Source organism: Chaetura pelagica, unplaced genomic scaffold (assembly GCF_000747805.2).
Source record: "Chaetura pelagica isolate M959 unplaced genomic scaffold, ChaPel_1.0 scaffold3, whole genome shotgun sequence".
Lineage (NCBI taxonomy): Eukaryota > Metazoa > Chordata > Aves > Apodiformes > Apodidae > Chaetura > Chaetura pelagica.
In genome coordinates this window covers 1,039,195-1,057,200 of record NW_009952974.1, presented here as the reverse complement: position 1 = coordinate 1,057,200, position 18,006 = coordinate 1,039,195, and the positions used below count along the sequence as shown (strand labels likewise).

Below are 18,006 nucleotides of genomic sequence, written 5' to 3'. Positions count from 1 at the left end.
AAGTAGCAAGAAGTGGTCTGAAAATACATTATTACATTACCTAATACAAAATTTGCAACTTAGGTGAGTAGTTTGTGAGGAGTAAGTGTAGGTCATTACTTTAAACTTACTTTTGGATTGGATCAGGGGCACAAAGGTACCCTAGGGACTTTTTCATTTTTTAGGGGAAATTTTTCTTAATCTTTCATGAAGTCTTGAAAAACATGAACGATTATTGGAGGCTGTCATTTCAAATTATATTTAAGCAGCTTTTATGTTCCTAATAGGAGCTACTCAGTCTATGGGCTAACTAGAAATTTAAGCAATTCATTTTAATGGTATTGAGTACCCAGTGGACAGTAATAGCCCCTGTTCCAACTGAACAGTTAGTAATTCACAATTTTAAATGCATCTTCTTTTCAACTCCGTCAAATGGTGATTTTTGTGATATGAGTATCTTTCTAGCTTGAAAGGGTTACATTTAATAAAGCCTTTCGTGTCTTCCACAACATGTGACAAATAATAGAAATTAATATAGATGCTTTTTTCAAAATACCCGAATCAATAGTCCTATGGTATGAACTAACACTCCTTTAAAAAAGCTGTTCCTACGTGAACCTACACACAGCACAGACCACCATGCACTGTTGCAATGTACCAGAGTAGAACACTGACAGGCTGCATTTCTTAAAACTTTTTAAAACAGATGATAACAACTGCTCCTGCTAGTGGCAGAAGTGAAATCACTGATATAATTTTTGATGTGACATTGTCTACATACAATTGATGCTCAAAAGAAAGACAGATGTGAGACAACAAGGTGGAAATGTGGTTATGTGTGTAGGATCATCTTGAGACTTCTCCACCCACTGTGCAAATCACAGACTGGGGATATGGCAGTATATGAGTAACATAACTGTAAAAGCTTATACTAAAATGGGTAGAATTCAGCAGTTTTGATAAGAGCCATAACAATGTGATTCCAGCAGCAGGAACACTGGTTTATGAGTTACAAAGGTCTTCTGTTCACTGTTTTGACCAAAAGGTTCATGTAACAGGCCCAAAAGGGATTGATCTCAACTCCATTATCTTAGAACTGCATAGGAAATTATGTGAATTCCACTGCCTTGGCACAAAATATGGTGTCTTCAGCTTTATGCAAGAGTTTTTGGGGATTTAATCTGAAGATATTCAACAGATGAGGAGTCAAACCAACACAAGAGAACCTGACATCCTTGCCTACAGTCTTCTAGAACACACATTTCTTCACTGGTAGATTTGAATGTTATAGACATGAAGGTTTAGGAGTTTATCTTTGTCATGTCTTTGTGCACTGGAAAAAGTGTTTACAATGCAAACACTTTATAGCCTTGATTACACAGCAGCATGGTAAATAGCTTCATACTGCTGATGAAAAAAAGGATGCTGATGCCAGAGCCAGAGTTGAATTGAAATTCTTTGCTTTGAATCTCATAACCCTTCATGCTGAGTGAGTGCTTTACTAACAAGCCACAGGTGAACACTTCAAGAGTGGATAAAGCTGTGATCCTGGGGCTGGTTTTGTGATATTCATCCTACAGGGCACTGCATCTGTTGCATAATTAACTGTTCTTTATTATAAATATCCCCAAAGTATGGCAGGGTTTAACAGAAATATGGAGGAAGAGAAAATATTAATGAGAAGTAGTGAAGTGGCATTAGGCAGTTAGTATGGACAAAATGTGAATATGTGAGCTGTGTCATTGAAGTAAACCCTGCTTTAAAGAAAAACAGGACGGGAACCTTAAAGACTAAATTCCTCTTTTCTTTTACAGAACAGGCAGCACCCAGGAGAGCTTCCCCAGTTTGTTCTGCCAAAGTGTATCAGAACTGCTTTGGAGGGCTTTAAGAATGGAAAAAATATTTTTTTTTTCCCATCCCTCTGTTCCTTGAGGCCATTCAGTTTCTGGCTGGCTAAGGCTTCCAACCAAGGTGCTAAACCATATCACTTGCAATGGTGATGATTTTTCTCTCCTTTTTTGTGGATGGCTGCCCATGAGGCACTGGACTGAGACCAGCAGCTCATTTTGCATTGGCTGCTTAGCAGCCATCAGGTAGTAATAGTATCTGATCATTGCTAACCTGGGCAAGAAACAAATGTGTGACCCAGGGGTTTAAAGCCTTGATATTCTACTGACAATCCCACTGAGCTGGCTCTGGGTTGGAAACAACTTGAATACAGACTGTCTGCCTTTCCCTGAAATGACTATCAGCATTGATTTTAATGAGAGTTTTCTGTTGCCCAAATTAGTAGTGTTAAGGATAGGTAGGAGCTGAGGAAGACTGACAGCTGAGACAATGCTAAGTAGAGCTGGAGCTCTGTGTCCTTGTGTGCTTTGAACAGATGGCTTTTCTGAAGGTGTTGCAGCATCGTTTTTTGGAATACAACATTGTAGCCTCCCATCATGGTAAACAATGGCTTGTGAAATGTTTTCTGAGCCTGGTTAACGCATTTGTCTTTAATCTAGAAGAAAGAGAAAACATTTATTTAGATCTAGGTCTTCTTCAAGTACTGAGAAGGTGACAGGAGTGTGCTGTTCTGGGGTGTCCTAAAGGACTCCTTTGTAACAGTTACGTTTTCCTCAGTTCACCTTGCAGTCATTCGTGGCACTCTACAAATAATGTTTTCTGATGTTAATGAGATGTTGTTCTGTGTTGCTCTTTGCTCATTGTTCCTGGAATTGTTTCAGTTCCTTTCAGGTGTGGATGCCTGGTGCAAAATGTGCAGTGAAGGAGGCCTCCCCTCAGAAATGCAAGACTTGGAACTGGCTATCCATCATCATCAGACCCTGTATGAGCAAGTAACACAGGCCTACACAGAGGTATGTGCTTCCTAGAGAAGAATGTGAGTGTCTGTTAAGTGATGACAGATATTTGACTGCATTTTGGAGCTTAGCTTTTCTAAATGAGGTTCTGCTTTCCATTTTTGCAACTTTTTTAAAGGAGCCAGATCTAATCCCAGGCTGTAGGAGGCAACTCCTTGCAATCTGCTTGTAAGAGCACAACAGGAAAATCAGGGCCACCAACCCCATACAGAAATGAAATCTAGAACTGGTTTTGGCACCCCAAAGAATACCCTTGCCTTTGCTGAACAAGGAGCTCCTTTAAGCCCCCAGTAGCTTTAGCTCCTGTTGCTTTCCTTCTGTGAATGAGTCCTGGCTCTAGCACAGGTAGGCCAATGGGAGAAGAGGATGCCAAAGGCTTTTTCCTTCAATATACAAAGTCAGGTCCTCATTACTATGAATGCTGCAAGAGACTATGAATGCTGCTTTAGATGGAAAAGACACCAGAACAGAACATAAAAATTGTCTTCTATGCTCAGCCCTTGCTGAGAAAAAAGGACTTGCTAATCTAGGTTTGGTGGAAGCCATTCACATGTAGTGAAGTTGTGCAGATAATTTGATGATGAATGTAAGAAATGCTACATAGAAACAGCTTCTCTTCTGAACACCTGCAAGACTTTGGGAGTCAGTTAGAATGAGGAAATCTGGGTTGCAATCAGCAAGTACAATTCCTTATTCATTACTGAGGCTTCTCAGGAACAACAGGTTGTGTGAGGAAACACAGAACAGTCTTGTTGACCTCTAGTTGCAACTATGAATGTTATAGAAGTGCCTAGTCAGGTGAAACTAAGTTTTTTTAATTGGATTTTAAAATTATTTCTAAAAATTAAATCAAGGCTTGATTAAATAAATAATAATATTTGAAACTAACTTTTTTAATCAGTCCAAATCTTAGTTTTTGTGGAATAAAAATTAATCTAAAACCCATTACCAGAAGCATCCTCTAACATGAATATTAGTTTTGCTGATGCTTCTTCAGAAAGCTGTAACTTGTTGCAGACACAGCAGTTAAAAATGTTTCTGTAGTATTGCACTGATAAGTACACCTTTAAACAGAATGTAGAATTGCCAGAAAGGTTACAGTCTTATTTTGGAAATGTTCTTCCCTTTCCCATAGCTACATGGTGAGCTGAAAAGCCTGGATTTGACTCAGGAGTCCTGCCTCCTCTCCACATGCCTGTTTCTCCAGTCTAGATAATGCCCATTGCTCACAGAAAATAATGTTTCTTCTATCAGAGCTCTCTATGGTAGGATTAAAATAGTAGCTTTTCCTTTCTTTTCCTGCAGAGTCATTGAAAATCTCTGTTTCTATTTCTATAATTGTAAGAGATTTGGGATTGAATGAACGTTCCTTGGCATAACCATTTAATATGGATATTTAAGAAGATATTAAGCAACATTTAATAGGATATATGGACCTATTCTAGTCTGTTACAGAGTACAACAAAACAGGTCAAAGTCACTGCAGGAACCTAAGATGAGATGCCCAAAGAATCATTAGGGACTGTTTACGTTTGGTTTTTTTTTCTCATTTTGTCATGCTTGTAGCCATAATTAGTACAGCTTCTTTCCTTTATTGCACTTGAGTAAAGCTCAGAAAGGTTGAAGGCAGAGATCATGGGCCTGATATGCAATCCACAGCTAAGCAGTCCTCTCCTGTGCTAAGCTGAGCTGCTGGCACAACAGGCCTTCTTCCTTCTCAGAATCAAGTGGTGGTCTTGTTTTACTTTGTGTGGAATATGCTGTAGGGACCAGATGCACAAGACATATGCCTTGGGCAGGTTCCCCTCTTGCAAAAATGTTCCTCTAGACATCTCTAGCCAGGATGTGTTTATGTTGCTCCACCAGCATTTCTAGTGGATGAAGAGCAGGAGACAAACTTGGTACACTCCTGCTGAGAACTGTACTGGTTTGGTAAAGATAAGGAGGGAGAGAGAGAGAGGTTTGCTCCAGTCAGGCTTGAGCCTGGTTGATGGTAAGAGCATCTTGTTCTGTGTGACTTGATTAACTGCACTTCACTGTCTGTTCCCAGAGGCGTGATATATTTTCTCTGAAGACCAGGTTTTTTTTCCTGGTCCAAATTGTAGCTGTTCCGCAGATGGTACCATTAGTCTATTCACTTGCAAGGCTTTAGAGGTCTTTCTGACCTACTCCATAGCATATCTACAGATTTTTACTTATTCCCTAGCTATGTATAATGCAAGCATGAAGATTTTTCCACTATCATAACAAAATCCAATTTTTTCTTCATCCAAGGTCACATCACTCCTTACAGAGACATTTGCACACTGCCCATTCTAGCTCTTCTTCTAGCATGAAGCCAAAATGCAGGAATATCACCATATTACAGGAATGTGTGTGTGTTGTGTCAGGTGTTGAGTTAAACCTTCCCAGAGAGTCCAGCAGCAATTCTGTACTTCTCAAAATAAGTGAGAAATGGTCAAATTTGCTTTGACAAATGCAGCACTGACACGGGGACTGCAAGTCATGCTGGGTGCAGTTTAAGACTTTTGCAATACTTCTTAAAAATACATCATGAGACATAAGTGGTGCAACTAAACTGAGTTATTAGTGCTTGTCTCCTTGCGTGGTCCTTGAAAAATTCAGAAGATTCACATTAAAAGAGATTCGATGATTTATTTTTGCAGTTATCAGGAGAACATGGAAATGACTGAATGGAGACTCTAGGTCCCTCCGAGCTTGTCCTGGGAAGAAAAGAATCACCATCATTTACTAATCTATTTTCACTGCCACTGAATGAAATACAGAATTTGAATGTTATACCTCTCAAAGTATATATATATACTTAGTAATCCTGCAAAGAAAGGACTCTCCCCTATCATACAGAATATGAATGACTCTGCCATCTGTGGCTTTCTTAAAATGCCACCTCCTCACAAAAGTAGGCCTGCTGCTGCAAATGCCACCTGTCATCAACTAGTACATGTCAAGAATTTTCAGTGCCTGAGTGTCAGAACGTAATATTGTCTCGGGATCTCTGTCTTTATGTATGCAGTCCCAGCAGTGCAATGTCTGTGCTCCTGCTGAGTGGCACAGCAGGCCCACTAAGAAGAAATGGCAAGTCCTGAATGTGTAGGTACAAGTCAAAAAGAGGTGTTATGAATCCTTTTTTACTAAATTAAGGGAAACACACATGAGAAAAAGAATTGGCTAGACTGCTCTCTGTCAGCTATTGGATGTTTAGTTATCAGTGCAGTGAAGAAGACCTATTTCTTCACTTAGGTGAGCCAGGATGGAAAAGCCTTGCTGGATGTCCTACAGCGTCCCTTGAGCCCTGGGAATTCTGAATCCCTCACTGCTACTGCAAACTACTCCAAGGCTGTTCACCAGGTGTTGGATGTGGTACATGAAGTCCTGCACCACCAGCGGCGCCTGGAGAGCATCTGGCAGCACAGAAAGGTCCGGCTACATCAAAGGTTGCAGCTCTGTGTTTTCCAGCAGGATGTTCAACAGGTAATGTCATTGATAAGGGAGATAAATAACAGGTCCTTTCTTTGCAGCCACAAAGATTGTTTGGTGACTCATCTAGAGGATATTGCCATAACCAAGATTTCACATGCAGCTCTATCTGTGCTAGAAATATGCTAAAATCCTAACGCGCCTTTCCATACCTCTCAGTTTCATGTTGGAAATAATCAATCAGTACATTGATTATTGATCAGTCCATTCCCCAGAAGAATGCGATGCTATATTCAGTGGTTAATTCTTCACAAGTGAACAATTAGCTGGAGGTACTCTGCTGTTCTTGAGAAAATGATGTTTAACAGAAAACAGAATGTTGTGTGTGAAAAGCAATTAACTGTCATGTATTTCACCTTCTTAGGTGGAGACAGTACAGACACAGACTTTTTAGTGGTGGTGTTTAGATGATTGCATTATTACCACTTACAGAGTCCATGTGCCTGTGCTATAAGCTTGCTGCCTCATATGAACTGCACACCCCAATGTGCAGAGCCCTTCTCACAGAAATACCGTTTAGACTCTAAAGGGTCACCTCTGAGAACTCAGGCTACAGATGAATAACTTTTCTCTTCCAAAGGAATTCGTTTGGATACCAGCACAATAACATAACAGTAAGTACGAGGTGCCACGGTTGTAGCTGCCAAACATGCAAGCACAATCAACAGTGTTAGAGGGCTCTGCTCATTCAGGATTGTGTGGTTTGTTTAAGGGCCCAATTACAGCCCGAAGCAGATGTTGGTAGCAATATGGTACTTGCTTTAAATGAAGAGGCTGAATGCTCTAATCATGTTTATGGAGCATTCTCATGTCCCTGGGGTTCTCTATGTCATTGCCTTCCTCCAAGTAAAAAATGAGGTGGAGACAGAGCAACAAAGCTGTCACATACAAAATGGATATGAGCCAACAAGGACAGGAGAGAGTCAACTTTTACTCAACATATAAATTTGTGGTCCTGTTAATGCCATAGTTGAAGGACACCAGCACAGATAGAACTGCAGCTGTAGATATTCTTTGCAAATATGTATGACTATTTCTTTGCCAATTTTGAAAAGTTTACTAGAACTTCTACCTGCTCAGTCTTTCCTATAAAACCATACAAATATTCATGCCATATATATAACTGAAACTGAGAGTGAATATAGCAGATGTTTAATTTATGCAACTTCATTTTCATTATGTGTCAGCAAACATAGTGCACAGTAATGAAATTCATGAGCTATGTATTAAATACAGCATGTACTTGGAATTCAGTTAGAAAACTCTTTGCAAACTATATGAAGTTTGACATAATATCTTAATACAATTTTGGGTTTAAAAGCTCAAGAATAAAGGGCTGTAAATTCTGATGTGTTCATGCTCTTGCCTTTTGTGGTATATAATGTCAATAAGAATCCATATTATCTTAGATATTCTTCATCCCCTAGGGTGATTTACACTTTTGTTCAATCCTTCCAACCCAAAACTTTTTTTCTTATAACTTCTGAAATCAGAGGAAGTGTTTATGAGGTGCATTCATGAAACCCATTCAGGCTTTTACTTCCCGCATATACAAGTCAATAAGGCTGTGCTACTGGTTTTAAAATGGAGCAAGACTGTAAAATTTGGTGAGAGGAAAAGAAACAAGAAGTAAGAGTCACTGGGGTACAGTCACTTTAGAGAGCATCACTCTACGTAAGTACTCTTGGCAGCAATATTTCCAATTTTTTCCCTTCAAGGGTAGTTATTATCTGGGAAGCAACAACTTAATGACAGACGTTTTTGTCCTAGCACACGCTTCCTGGAGGCATCTCTTTGTCCTACTTAGAAAGTGGATAGGAAGAGATGAATCATTCTGTTCACTAAACATCTGTACTATTCAAGATAAATGCTTTGTAATTCATAAATGAAATTGTTAGCTAAACAGAAACGTGAAGTGTAGATTCCAAGAGATTTGAGGATGTTGATGGTGGTTTGTTTTCTTTTTCTAAATAATCACCTCCTATATATCTGTCGTGTAATTCCTATTATGCTTATTGTTTAAATGCCTATCAGTTGGCAGGTGAAGCTGTCTACCTGTATGTTGTCGCTAATCACAAGTAACATTTATCTATATAATATAATATAGTATTTTTTTCATCTTGTTAAAATGTAATAACCTTTAAGTTCTTCCTGGTTTAATTCTAAAAAGAAAAGATGTGGGAGAACAAATCCTGGCAGGAGAGCCCCAAGTTTATTAGACTTCACTGTCTCCTAGACAAGTAATGATACAGTGTAGTTTCTCCAAGAAAGATGCTCCCTCTTCCCTTTCCACCTAGCTCAAAATTAAGCTTGTTCTGACAGATGCAGTTTTCCTTGTCAGGATGGCCCATGGCTCACCCTCTCCAGCTGTTTGTCAATGCAGTAAAAATTCTGGTGAAAGATGATCTCTATGTCAGAACTTAAACTCCCTTGCTTGTTCATCTATACCTTTCTCTTCATGTCAGCTGTTCTGCATCAATCTTGTCTTAAAAGCAGACGTGACTAGGGACAGGTTTTGCTGTGTTTGTATGTTCTTAATACAGACAGCAGAATATTTTGCATCCTCTCAAGTCTGCCATTAATGCCATTAATAGCTTTTGGTAAAGATACATCTCCAAGAAGAGATTTTCATTAATCTTAGGAGATGAGTTGTTATTGACTTAACTACTCCAGTTAGTCTTGCCAGAGGGATGAAGCATTTAGTCATGCAATATCAAGTGTTCATAGGGAAATCTTGCAAAACTGGTTAGCTGGATGAAGCTTTATGTAGGCCAAATGTGTACCTTTTGGACTGATTTTGAGGGTTAAGCTGTGTTAAACAGGGCTTGTTCGTATTATTCCTGGTGTATTCTGCACTACTTGGAAGCATTACTGGCAGGTGAGGGCTGTGTTCTCAGGTAGCTTCCCACTGTCAAGGAAATGCTGTTAATTCCAGCTGGGTTTCAGTTTGAACTGCACAAAACCTGAAAACATTGAAAAGGGTGAATTAAAAGATATAAAAGTAATTTTGATTCTGAGATAGAAAGCCAGGCAACCTTACAATCATGTCATAATCAAAATACAACTTGTGTTTTAGAAAAAAAAAAGTTTACATAAACACTGTGGATCGCCAAGTTACAATATTAATGTAGGAAATGTTATGCTATAAAATGTCATTGCAAGTAATCACTACCTGGCTCCATCAGACATTTTACAGTACTTGCTATTCCATCTATGTATTAATACAATTCCATAAATTTGCACATGAGATCCAAGGTAAATAATGGTGTGCTAAGGACAATGAGTTATGAATGTTTTAAAGGAAAGAAAATACATGGCATCAAACTGCATTTGCACCCTTCACAGGAAATGGAGCACCATTCACAAAAGAGGGATAACAGATAAGACAATTTGTGAACTGTTAGGAGGCTCTACACAGGCAGGAGCTGACAAGGAACTCTTTTAACACCAGAGGTTTTTAGGAAATATATAAAAATGCTAGATTGCTGAGTGTGTAAAATACTTCATTGCTTTGGTTGTTTTTAGAAGCTATCATTTCAGATATGGAAAAGCTCTGCTGTTTGACCCTTTTAGAACACAGCAGTGGGAGGAGGTGCTGAGATTCTGCCCTGAAAGGGAACAAAAATATCCCTTTGACATTCAGTATGAATGTCCTTTTTGCCCCTCCTGGCTCTGGGTCTTCTCTTGCTGCAGACTATTTACCAGCAAATTTATACCATCTCTATTTCTGTTGAGATTTAAAATTGTTCTCATGTTCTCTCTGACTTCCACTGTTTTCCAGTGTTACATCCTGAACAGCAGCACTGTGAAAACCAAGGGTAGCATAAGCTTGTGCCATGAGCAGAAGTGCCCAAGCAGCTTTAGAAATAGCTGAAGTCTGTTTTTAATGCTGTACTTCACCCCACTGCCTCTTCCCACCTTCTTTGTTTCATATGGGCAAGAATTCTGACTGAATTCTCTCAGCTCATAAACTCATTCAAGTGAAGCTGTGAAGCCTGAAACGTACCTATTAAAGTAGAAGGAAAATGGAGACCCAACAGATGCATTATTGAAATGGTCTGTCCAAGCTTTGAACTTGGTATTTCAAAGTACTTTCTTGGCAGAATAGTCAAACTTCTACTCTTATTCTGCAAACTTCATTCCTTCTCATGGAAATTCTCAGTGTTTCCATCATTTTCATACATAAACACCAACATATATAGCCTGGCTCAAGCAGCCTTTTTCTCCACAGATTCACATGACTCTCTCAGGGTCACTCATGGTGCTGCCTCCTTTTTGCTTTGTTTTGGTTGTGATGATTGCCTGTAAAGGAAGAGCTGGAAAACAGGTGGATGTAGAGGTACTCTGCGTGCTGGTAGAGTTTCTTAGCTGTGTACAAAGCCTTGTGTTACCTGGGGTGGCTCTGCGTGGCAAAATGAAACAGGCCCCTCCTGCCAGATAAAGACCAGTGCTAAATAGGAAGATGACCCTAACAAACACTTACTGGTAAGAGGGAAGGGACGTACTAAGGGAGCCAGGACTGTTGCCATGCCAGCTGTAGTAATGTCTCAAATCCTCTTTCTTATTTAAAAGGTCAAGCTAGACCATTGTCAGGTTCACCTGGATTTCTCTAAATTTTTGGATCTGCGTTCTGTTGGCTTCATGCCCAGATACATTAATGGACAGAGCTTTGGTTTCTTTTTGTGGTTATCTTGCTATGGTGGTGGATAAAAAAGGCCATGTGGCCATACTGATATCATTACATTTACCAGCTGCCATTGTCATGGGAGACTGCAAAGTATTGCAGAGGAAAGGCTGTCTGTCTTCATAACCAAGCACTTCAACTCATAATGTGTCTGGTTTTACTGGCCAAGAAAACAGACCAGGGCATGATCCTGATATCACTTGTATGGAAAAATGTCCTGCCAACACCCAGCTAGGATACTCGGAGCAGTTTATGATTCATTGAGCTCTCACACAAGATGCTAAAGGGCTAGGCCTGTACCTCTCCCCACGCACACATGCACTCAGTTGTTTTGATCAGTTCAAGGCAATGAAGAGTTCCCCAAAATTCTGTAGTTTTCCAACTTGTCATAGTTTGTTTCAAAAACAGAATAAATCAGATTATAAATCTCTCTTTATGCTTTGTTTACAATGCTAACTTCACTGAGTCTTGTAAAAGAAAATATCTATTTTAGACAGTAGCAAAGAAAAAAGAACATTATAATCAAGTCAAGTTTATATTTACTACCATATGACTTCAGCCACAGCATCCTGCAAAAATACATCACACACTCTGTGTGCCATCTGAGCAGATTTAGCCTTTAAATAGTTACCACTGACAGATCAGTAATTAAAACATTACAATTCAAAGCATTCTAGAGAATTTTCACATCCTTTTTGGTACATTTTTCAAGGGACGAGATGTGCTTCATCTTTGTTACTTTTAAGTTTACATTTTCAAAGTATTACTGTTGTAATTTCTCTGAGCTCAGAAGGAACATGTGACTTCACTAGCCGTTATACTGAAGTATTACTTGGTATGAATAGAGGTTCTAACTATGGCTGAATTGTCCCCAAAAATTAATTAAAAAGGAACTCTGGAGACAATACTGGTAAAACTAGTTGGCAGCCTTCTCCCAATAGAGGAGAGAAAACAACCTGTTGTTATCCATGACTGAGAAACAAATACCTCTGCTTTCACTAATCCCATCCTTCCAGCAATTGCTGAGGTCAGAGTGTCCACACTGAGTTTATTACATGATATAAATATCTCACCACATAATTCTGATTGAACATACCACTTTTTTTATGTACTGACCATACAACGTCTACCTATATAGTTCTAAAGGACAAACTTAATATGTGCATGTGTTTCCAAATCCACAGTATGTCCCTAAGAGCCTCTTATTTAGTACTTTTCTATGTTATTATTTATGCTGTCAAGGATGGTACATTTAAAGTAAAAGGAATTTTTGTTTGTTTGTTTCCATCCATTCTTTGTCACAGACCATGCAATGAGACATCTTGGCAACTGCTTCTATAGAGCAATTTTCATTCCATTCCTTTTGTTCCTGCCAAAAGAACTGGCACATTTTCAAGCAGTGTGAGTGCAAGTGTAGGCAAATAAGATTTGTGGCCCCACTCATCTTCTGAAGAGGACTAACAAGTAACCAACACTAGCACTTATTTGAAAATAAAGTGGTGGTATATTTGTGCTGATTAGTATCCTGCAGATACTATTAAATTAATTAATAATGGCATGGCCATTTAAGTAACACAAGGGTTGCTGAGTGATTAATTGCTTATTTTAAGTGTTAAAAAAAGGACTGTTCTTTCTTAATTTGAACCCACAGTGATATGGGATTATGCAGGATTTTCAGATTAGTTCTTCTGGCAATATACCTATCTCTAAACTCTGGTGGCAGCTGAGAGCCTAGCAGAATAAGAGTGCCCTGAATAGCTGTACAATCTCTATTCCTCAGTGACCAGGTTGTGTTGGATTTGTCATACAAGGCAGCCATGCTCAGAAAGAGAATATTGCCCATGTAATTCTTCAGTGTCGGGTGATTTCATATGGATGATTCTCTAGTCCCTTTAGCTTGCAAAGACATGGAGCATTTATGGACACTGTGCTTAGGGTTATCCAAACCAAACAGGACAGGGTTCTTGGAAAAAAACCCCACATCTGAAAGAAAGAACATGTGTTTTTCCTCTTTACCTGTGACCTTGGTGTAAGAAATCTGCCCTTTGAAGGGCCACAGCATAGCTTCCAAAGAGAGGAGTGCACTGATGTGGTGCTTTGATAAATAAGCATGTTCAGACAATGGTTGTTGGTACAGAGCTAGGCTCTGTGTTTCTGTCCTGGCACATTTGTGCCCTGAAGCCAGTGATCAGTGCATAGTGTAAGAACACCTCAGAGATTTCTCAGACTATCAGCCTAAGCAGTTAATTGCTTTAAATACTTCAAACTCACATGAGAGAAAGGAAGCTCTGTTTTAAACTTCTGATAGTGCTCTTTATATATAGATCAGTGTTATCTTGTATTTATTGTGAAAAAAATCTTCATAAAGAACCAGAGGTTTAAATTATTACATTTTCATTTGATGATATTTATTCTGGAAATTCCTTAAGGGTTGCTGATTAACAATACTCTATCCTCCTCATAAGCCTTAAAGAGGATAGAGTATCCTCTTCATAATTTGATTTAAAGTGTAACTTGAAATGATCTGGAAACAACCTTTGTGTCTTTCTTTTTCTGTATAATTATTAAGCCAAGCAGACAATTGTTCTTTGTCCTTGTAAAGAGTTACTGATTAAAAAATAATAATAATAACTTTTTAATTTACACACAGAGCAGTAGTGCTAGGAATATCAAATTTCAGGGGCCAGCTTCAGTTACCAACTGAAGTTTACTTAGCATTGATGTACGAGCAGTATGAGAACACTTTGATGAGCTCCACAGATGTCTTGTGAAATAGGACCTGAAGAAATCTGAACCAGCCAGCTTGATCTCTGAACCTATTGAAGTGAGAAGAGGAACTGAAGGGAAAAAAAAAAAAATCACACAAAAAACCCCTACAAAAAATCAAACCTTTATGCCACCAAAAGTATGGTGGGGTTTGTTTTTTGTTTAGAGACCTGTCTGTCATTCAAGACCTAGTCCTTTTACAGAATCACAGAATGGTAGGCATTGGAAGGGACCTCTGGAGATCATCTGGTCCACCCATGTGATAAAGCAGGTTCACCTACAACAGGTTGCACAGGATTGTGTCCAGGTAGGTTTTGAATATTTCTAGAGAAGGAGACTCCACAACCTCTCTGGACAGCCTGTTCCAGTGCTCTGTCACCCTTAAAGTAAATGTTTTTCCTCATATTTGGATGGAATTTCCTGTCTTCTATATGGTCTGTTTTGTTGTGTTCTGAACTGCATATGTTTGGGTTCTTACCAAGAGCTTAGGAACCTCTAAGAAGGCCTTCTGGAAACCCTCTGAAATCCTACTGACTCTTTGAGGTTCTGCATCTGCCTCATAGTGGATCAAGAGGACATAATTCATCATATGAAGAAATGGAGAAGGCGATATAAATACAGAGTTTGTTCTCTGTAGGTGGATGCAACTGTCCATGGTCTGGATTTATCCTGCCTGTTTTTAGGAGTATAACTGAATCATCCAAGTCAGGAGCCTAATGCGTAGTCTCCTTTTATAGACAACAGAGTGACACTGGCATCTTCAGAGAATGACTCAGTCTGTCTAAGATCTGAATTGTACCTTGGATACTTTGCTTTCTTACTCTTGACTGTCAGGGAAATAATGATAAGGTAGTGTCTTCAGACAAGACCTTCATCTTTCAGTCAGTGTTGGGTTAGATGTGTTAGGATGGATGGAAAAGCCCAATCCTGCATGTTGTGTAGCACTTCTAGCCATTCAGGGGCTTTTGAGCCCAGGATATGCTTTGCAGCAAACTGCAAGGAAGTCAATCCTAGGCAAACTACTCAGATTTGCTGCTGTGCTTAAGCAGAATCATCCTCCTTATATAGCATATCCTCATCTATTTCTGTTCCAGGATTGTTTGCATGTCAGCATCCCTGAAAATATGATGTGCAGTTTATTGTTTCTGAAAGGCATAGTTGGCACTCGTTATCGTGGCGAAGGAGGAAAAAGAATCAGGCTTGTCTGTTACTGATTAGGCCTAAGAGTACTAGGGCTGCAGTGATGAAGGAAGAGAAATAGAGTTTTCTCCAGAAATATGTAAATTTTTTGAATGCAGTTGCTAGAATGATTAATCATCACCAAGAACACCCAGGAAAATAAGGTCTTTGAATAAACGTGGGCTGGAATGCCAGAAGGCTTTCACCTTTGTAACTTGAAAAAGTAACAGTAGTACTTCTTGCTTATTGTGGGTTCTTTCATCTCAGAATTATAGGTTTTCTAAAGGTTCATGTTAAGCAACTTGCCAAAGGTCACCGAAAGCTTCATGACTAGAACCCTTAATGTCAGGATGTCTGACTCACAAATCCCTACTCTAAACCCTCTAAGTCATTCCTACTCCAGTCTAACCCCTTGTGAAAAGGTCTTACAGGATTTTTTGGGACCATCTAAAAATGAAATAAGGGTCTGTTATGCTAAGGAATAAACATGCTATTTTAGACATTGGTATAGGAGTCCAAAATAGTAATTATTTTCTACTTCATTTATTTCCCTTTATCTTTTCTCCCAACTGTCTCCTCACATGACCTCCAAACATTTTCTGGATCCTGCCTGTCACTCAGAATGATCAGTCCCCTTCATAATGCTTTTGACTGATGGCCAACAAAAAGCATTTCCTTTAAAGTGAGAAAAAACCTAGCCAGACAAAAACGAGTGTAATGATAGCTGGTTCCTAAAGTAGAACTATAACAATTTCACTGTGTTTTACCCTGTGAGGCAGCGGCTCAGCCAGCTGGTTACTTTCCCCCATTGGTAATTAATTGCACTCATGATCTGAGATTATTATGGCTTGCTGGGTAGATGGTCCAATTTAGGTTGATCTGATCTAGCACCATGACCTGTTTCTGCTAGCTGCTCCTCTCTCATGCTGATTTCCTCCTTCTAGCAGCTTTACCTTTCTCCATGCCACAAACTGCTTTTACCAACTCTGCTCAATATAGCTGGGCTCTGCAGCAACTCTGCTCTGTTAACATCTCTTGTTGGCTGTGCCTTTTTTTTCAGTAGCCGCCCTATCTAACTAAATGGACAGAAAAGTTCTCACATTTCTGTCCTTGGAAGAGAGGTTGTGCACTATTTAGGACTAAATGCAGTGATTTAGTGCACAGGAGACTTTAAAACAACTTCTTTTGTTTCATATTCCTCATAGGGAGCTTTTACACAAAGCTTCTTGCTTGTTTTTGAAAGTTGTGATCTTTGGATTGTAGTTCTGGAAGCTGTTGCCTGGGCTGGGGTGACCCTTCAGGCACATTTAGACAGAGCTGGTTGGCTCAAACTCCTGCATACTATTACAGCTATAAACTTTCTTTTTTTGTTATGTTATGGTTCCCTTTTAACAAAAATGTCCTTCAAAATCTAAAAAACATGCAAAACAAACATATTTCAGGCCTGTCCATTGGTCTATTACCTTTCTCCTCCCTTTGTTTTGATAGTTCTTTACTTGTTGCTTGGGGGTTTTTTTCCTGCCTTTTGGATTTTTGGATGGGACTTGTGTTGAGGGATGGAGAAAATTACTTTTATTTTTGGCTTCAGCAACATACAAAACATTTTGACCTTGAGACAGTTCCCTTCCCAAATAAGGAGGAAAAGTTTTGGGAGGAAGGCAACCACAAAATGAAGCTTTCTTCTTTTTATTTATTTAAAAAAAAAATTAAAAATAAAATCCCCTCTCTCTCAAAAAAAAAGTGACTTTAAACTAAATGTATTTTGGGATATTTTTTCTACTTGCTTACCTCCTTGGGTTTTCAAAGTGCATGAGGCATCAGGAAACCAGAAGACAAGAAAATTCAGGGTGATGGATGATGTATTCTGGGAGCCACGAAGCTAGGAGAAAAACAAGAAGAAAGCAAGACATTTTTCACAGAAAGCTTCCATTTGGGGAAAATGGAACTTTTTACAGGGAAAGCTTTCAGCCACTTCTGCCTCTCACTCTGCCCATGACGTTTCACTCCTTGAGTCTTTTAGGCAGCTCATCTCCTCTCTTAAACCACTCAAGGTTGTTCTTTGCTGAAAGGGCTTTTCCTAAGCCTGGTCCTGTTTGCACACAGGTTCTAATTTATTGTTACTTTACTTCTACCAGGGGACGCCGGGTTCAGCATCCATTTATTTGCTTCCCTCATTGCTATTATCCATGGCCTCCTTTAGTGAATCTGTAAGGGCATTGGCCTTTCATCCTTCAAACTCCTCACATATTTTTGCTGTGACATGTAGAAGAAATTAGCTATACAGTTATGGGTAAATTACACGGTAATGCAAACACCCTGGACCTTTCATATCAGTTCTGCTGTGTCTTGCATACTGAGTGCCTAGCTCAGTGTGTGTCCGTGTGCTACATGCAAAGCTTCTCACACACTACAGCTACTTAGCCCTTTCCACACTTATTTGCAGTACTGAGCTGTGACTTCTCTGCCCTGGGGCACCATGTGTCAAGCACAGCTGGTGTGCCTGAGCAGTGACTGATAGGTAGTGGAAGCAGGAGGGATGCTGCAGTGGCCCTCCAGCAGCAGAAATGCTGTGGTGTAGATTTGAATCACTGGGCAGCACCCAGTGGCCAAGGAGCCCTGCCAGGAGGTCAAAGACAGCCTTGTGCTTCATTCCTTTCTCCCTGCACACAGCCTGACACAGAGGATCTCAAACTGAAAGAAAAAGTGTTTCAGACATCAGGCTATTAATTTAAAAGATGAGAACCTGGAAAAGTCCCTGATGGAGACTAGCCTCTTCTGGAATTCAGGGCATTTTTTAAATCTTGTTCTCCTACTTCTCCTTCCCCATATAGTTTGCAATTTTATATTTTGCCTCTAGTCTCAAATCAGTTCAGAGCTCCGTGGGGGAAAGGTTATGTTTTCCTAGATTTTGGCATGATGCTTAGCCTCAAGGGGCTCTGGCCCTGGCAGAGATGTTTAAGACTACTCCTTGTACCATCCTGGTGACTTTTTCTGTTACTGGGATAACAGCATAACTATGTACCAAGACCCATTTGT

General features: G+C 39.5%; 1 protein-coding gene across 1 annotated transcript in view; it reads left to right on the top strand.

Moving 5' to 3' along the window:
• Window positions 1-18,006, top strand: part of KALRN (kalirin, RhoGEF kinase) — a gene marked incomplete at its 5' end in the record, with an annotated part of 339,046 nt that overhangs the window by 76,904 nt on the left and 244,136 nt on the right. Inside the window, 2 exons of the mRNA XM_009996218.1 lie at window positions 2,709-2,840; window positions 6,105-6,335. Coding sequence (XP_009994520.1) covers window positions 2,709-2,840; window positions 6,105-6,335 — 363 coding nt within the window. The remainder of the gene's footprint in view (window positions 1-2,708; window positions 2,841-6,104; window positions 6,336-18,006) is intronic.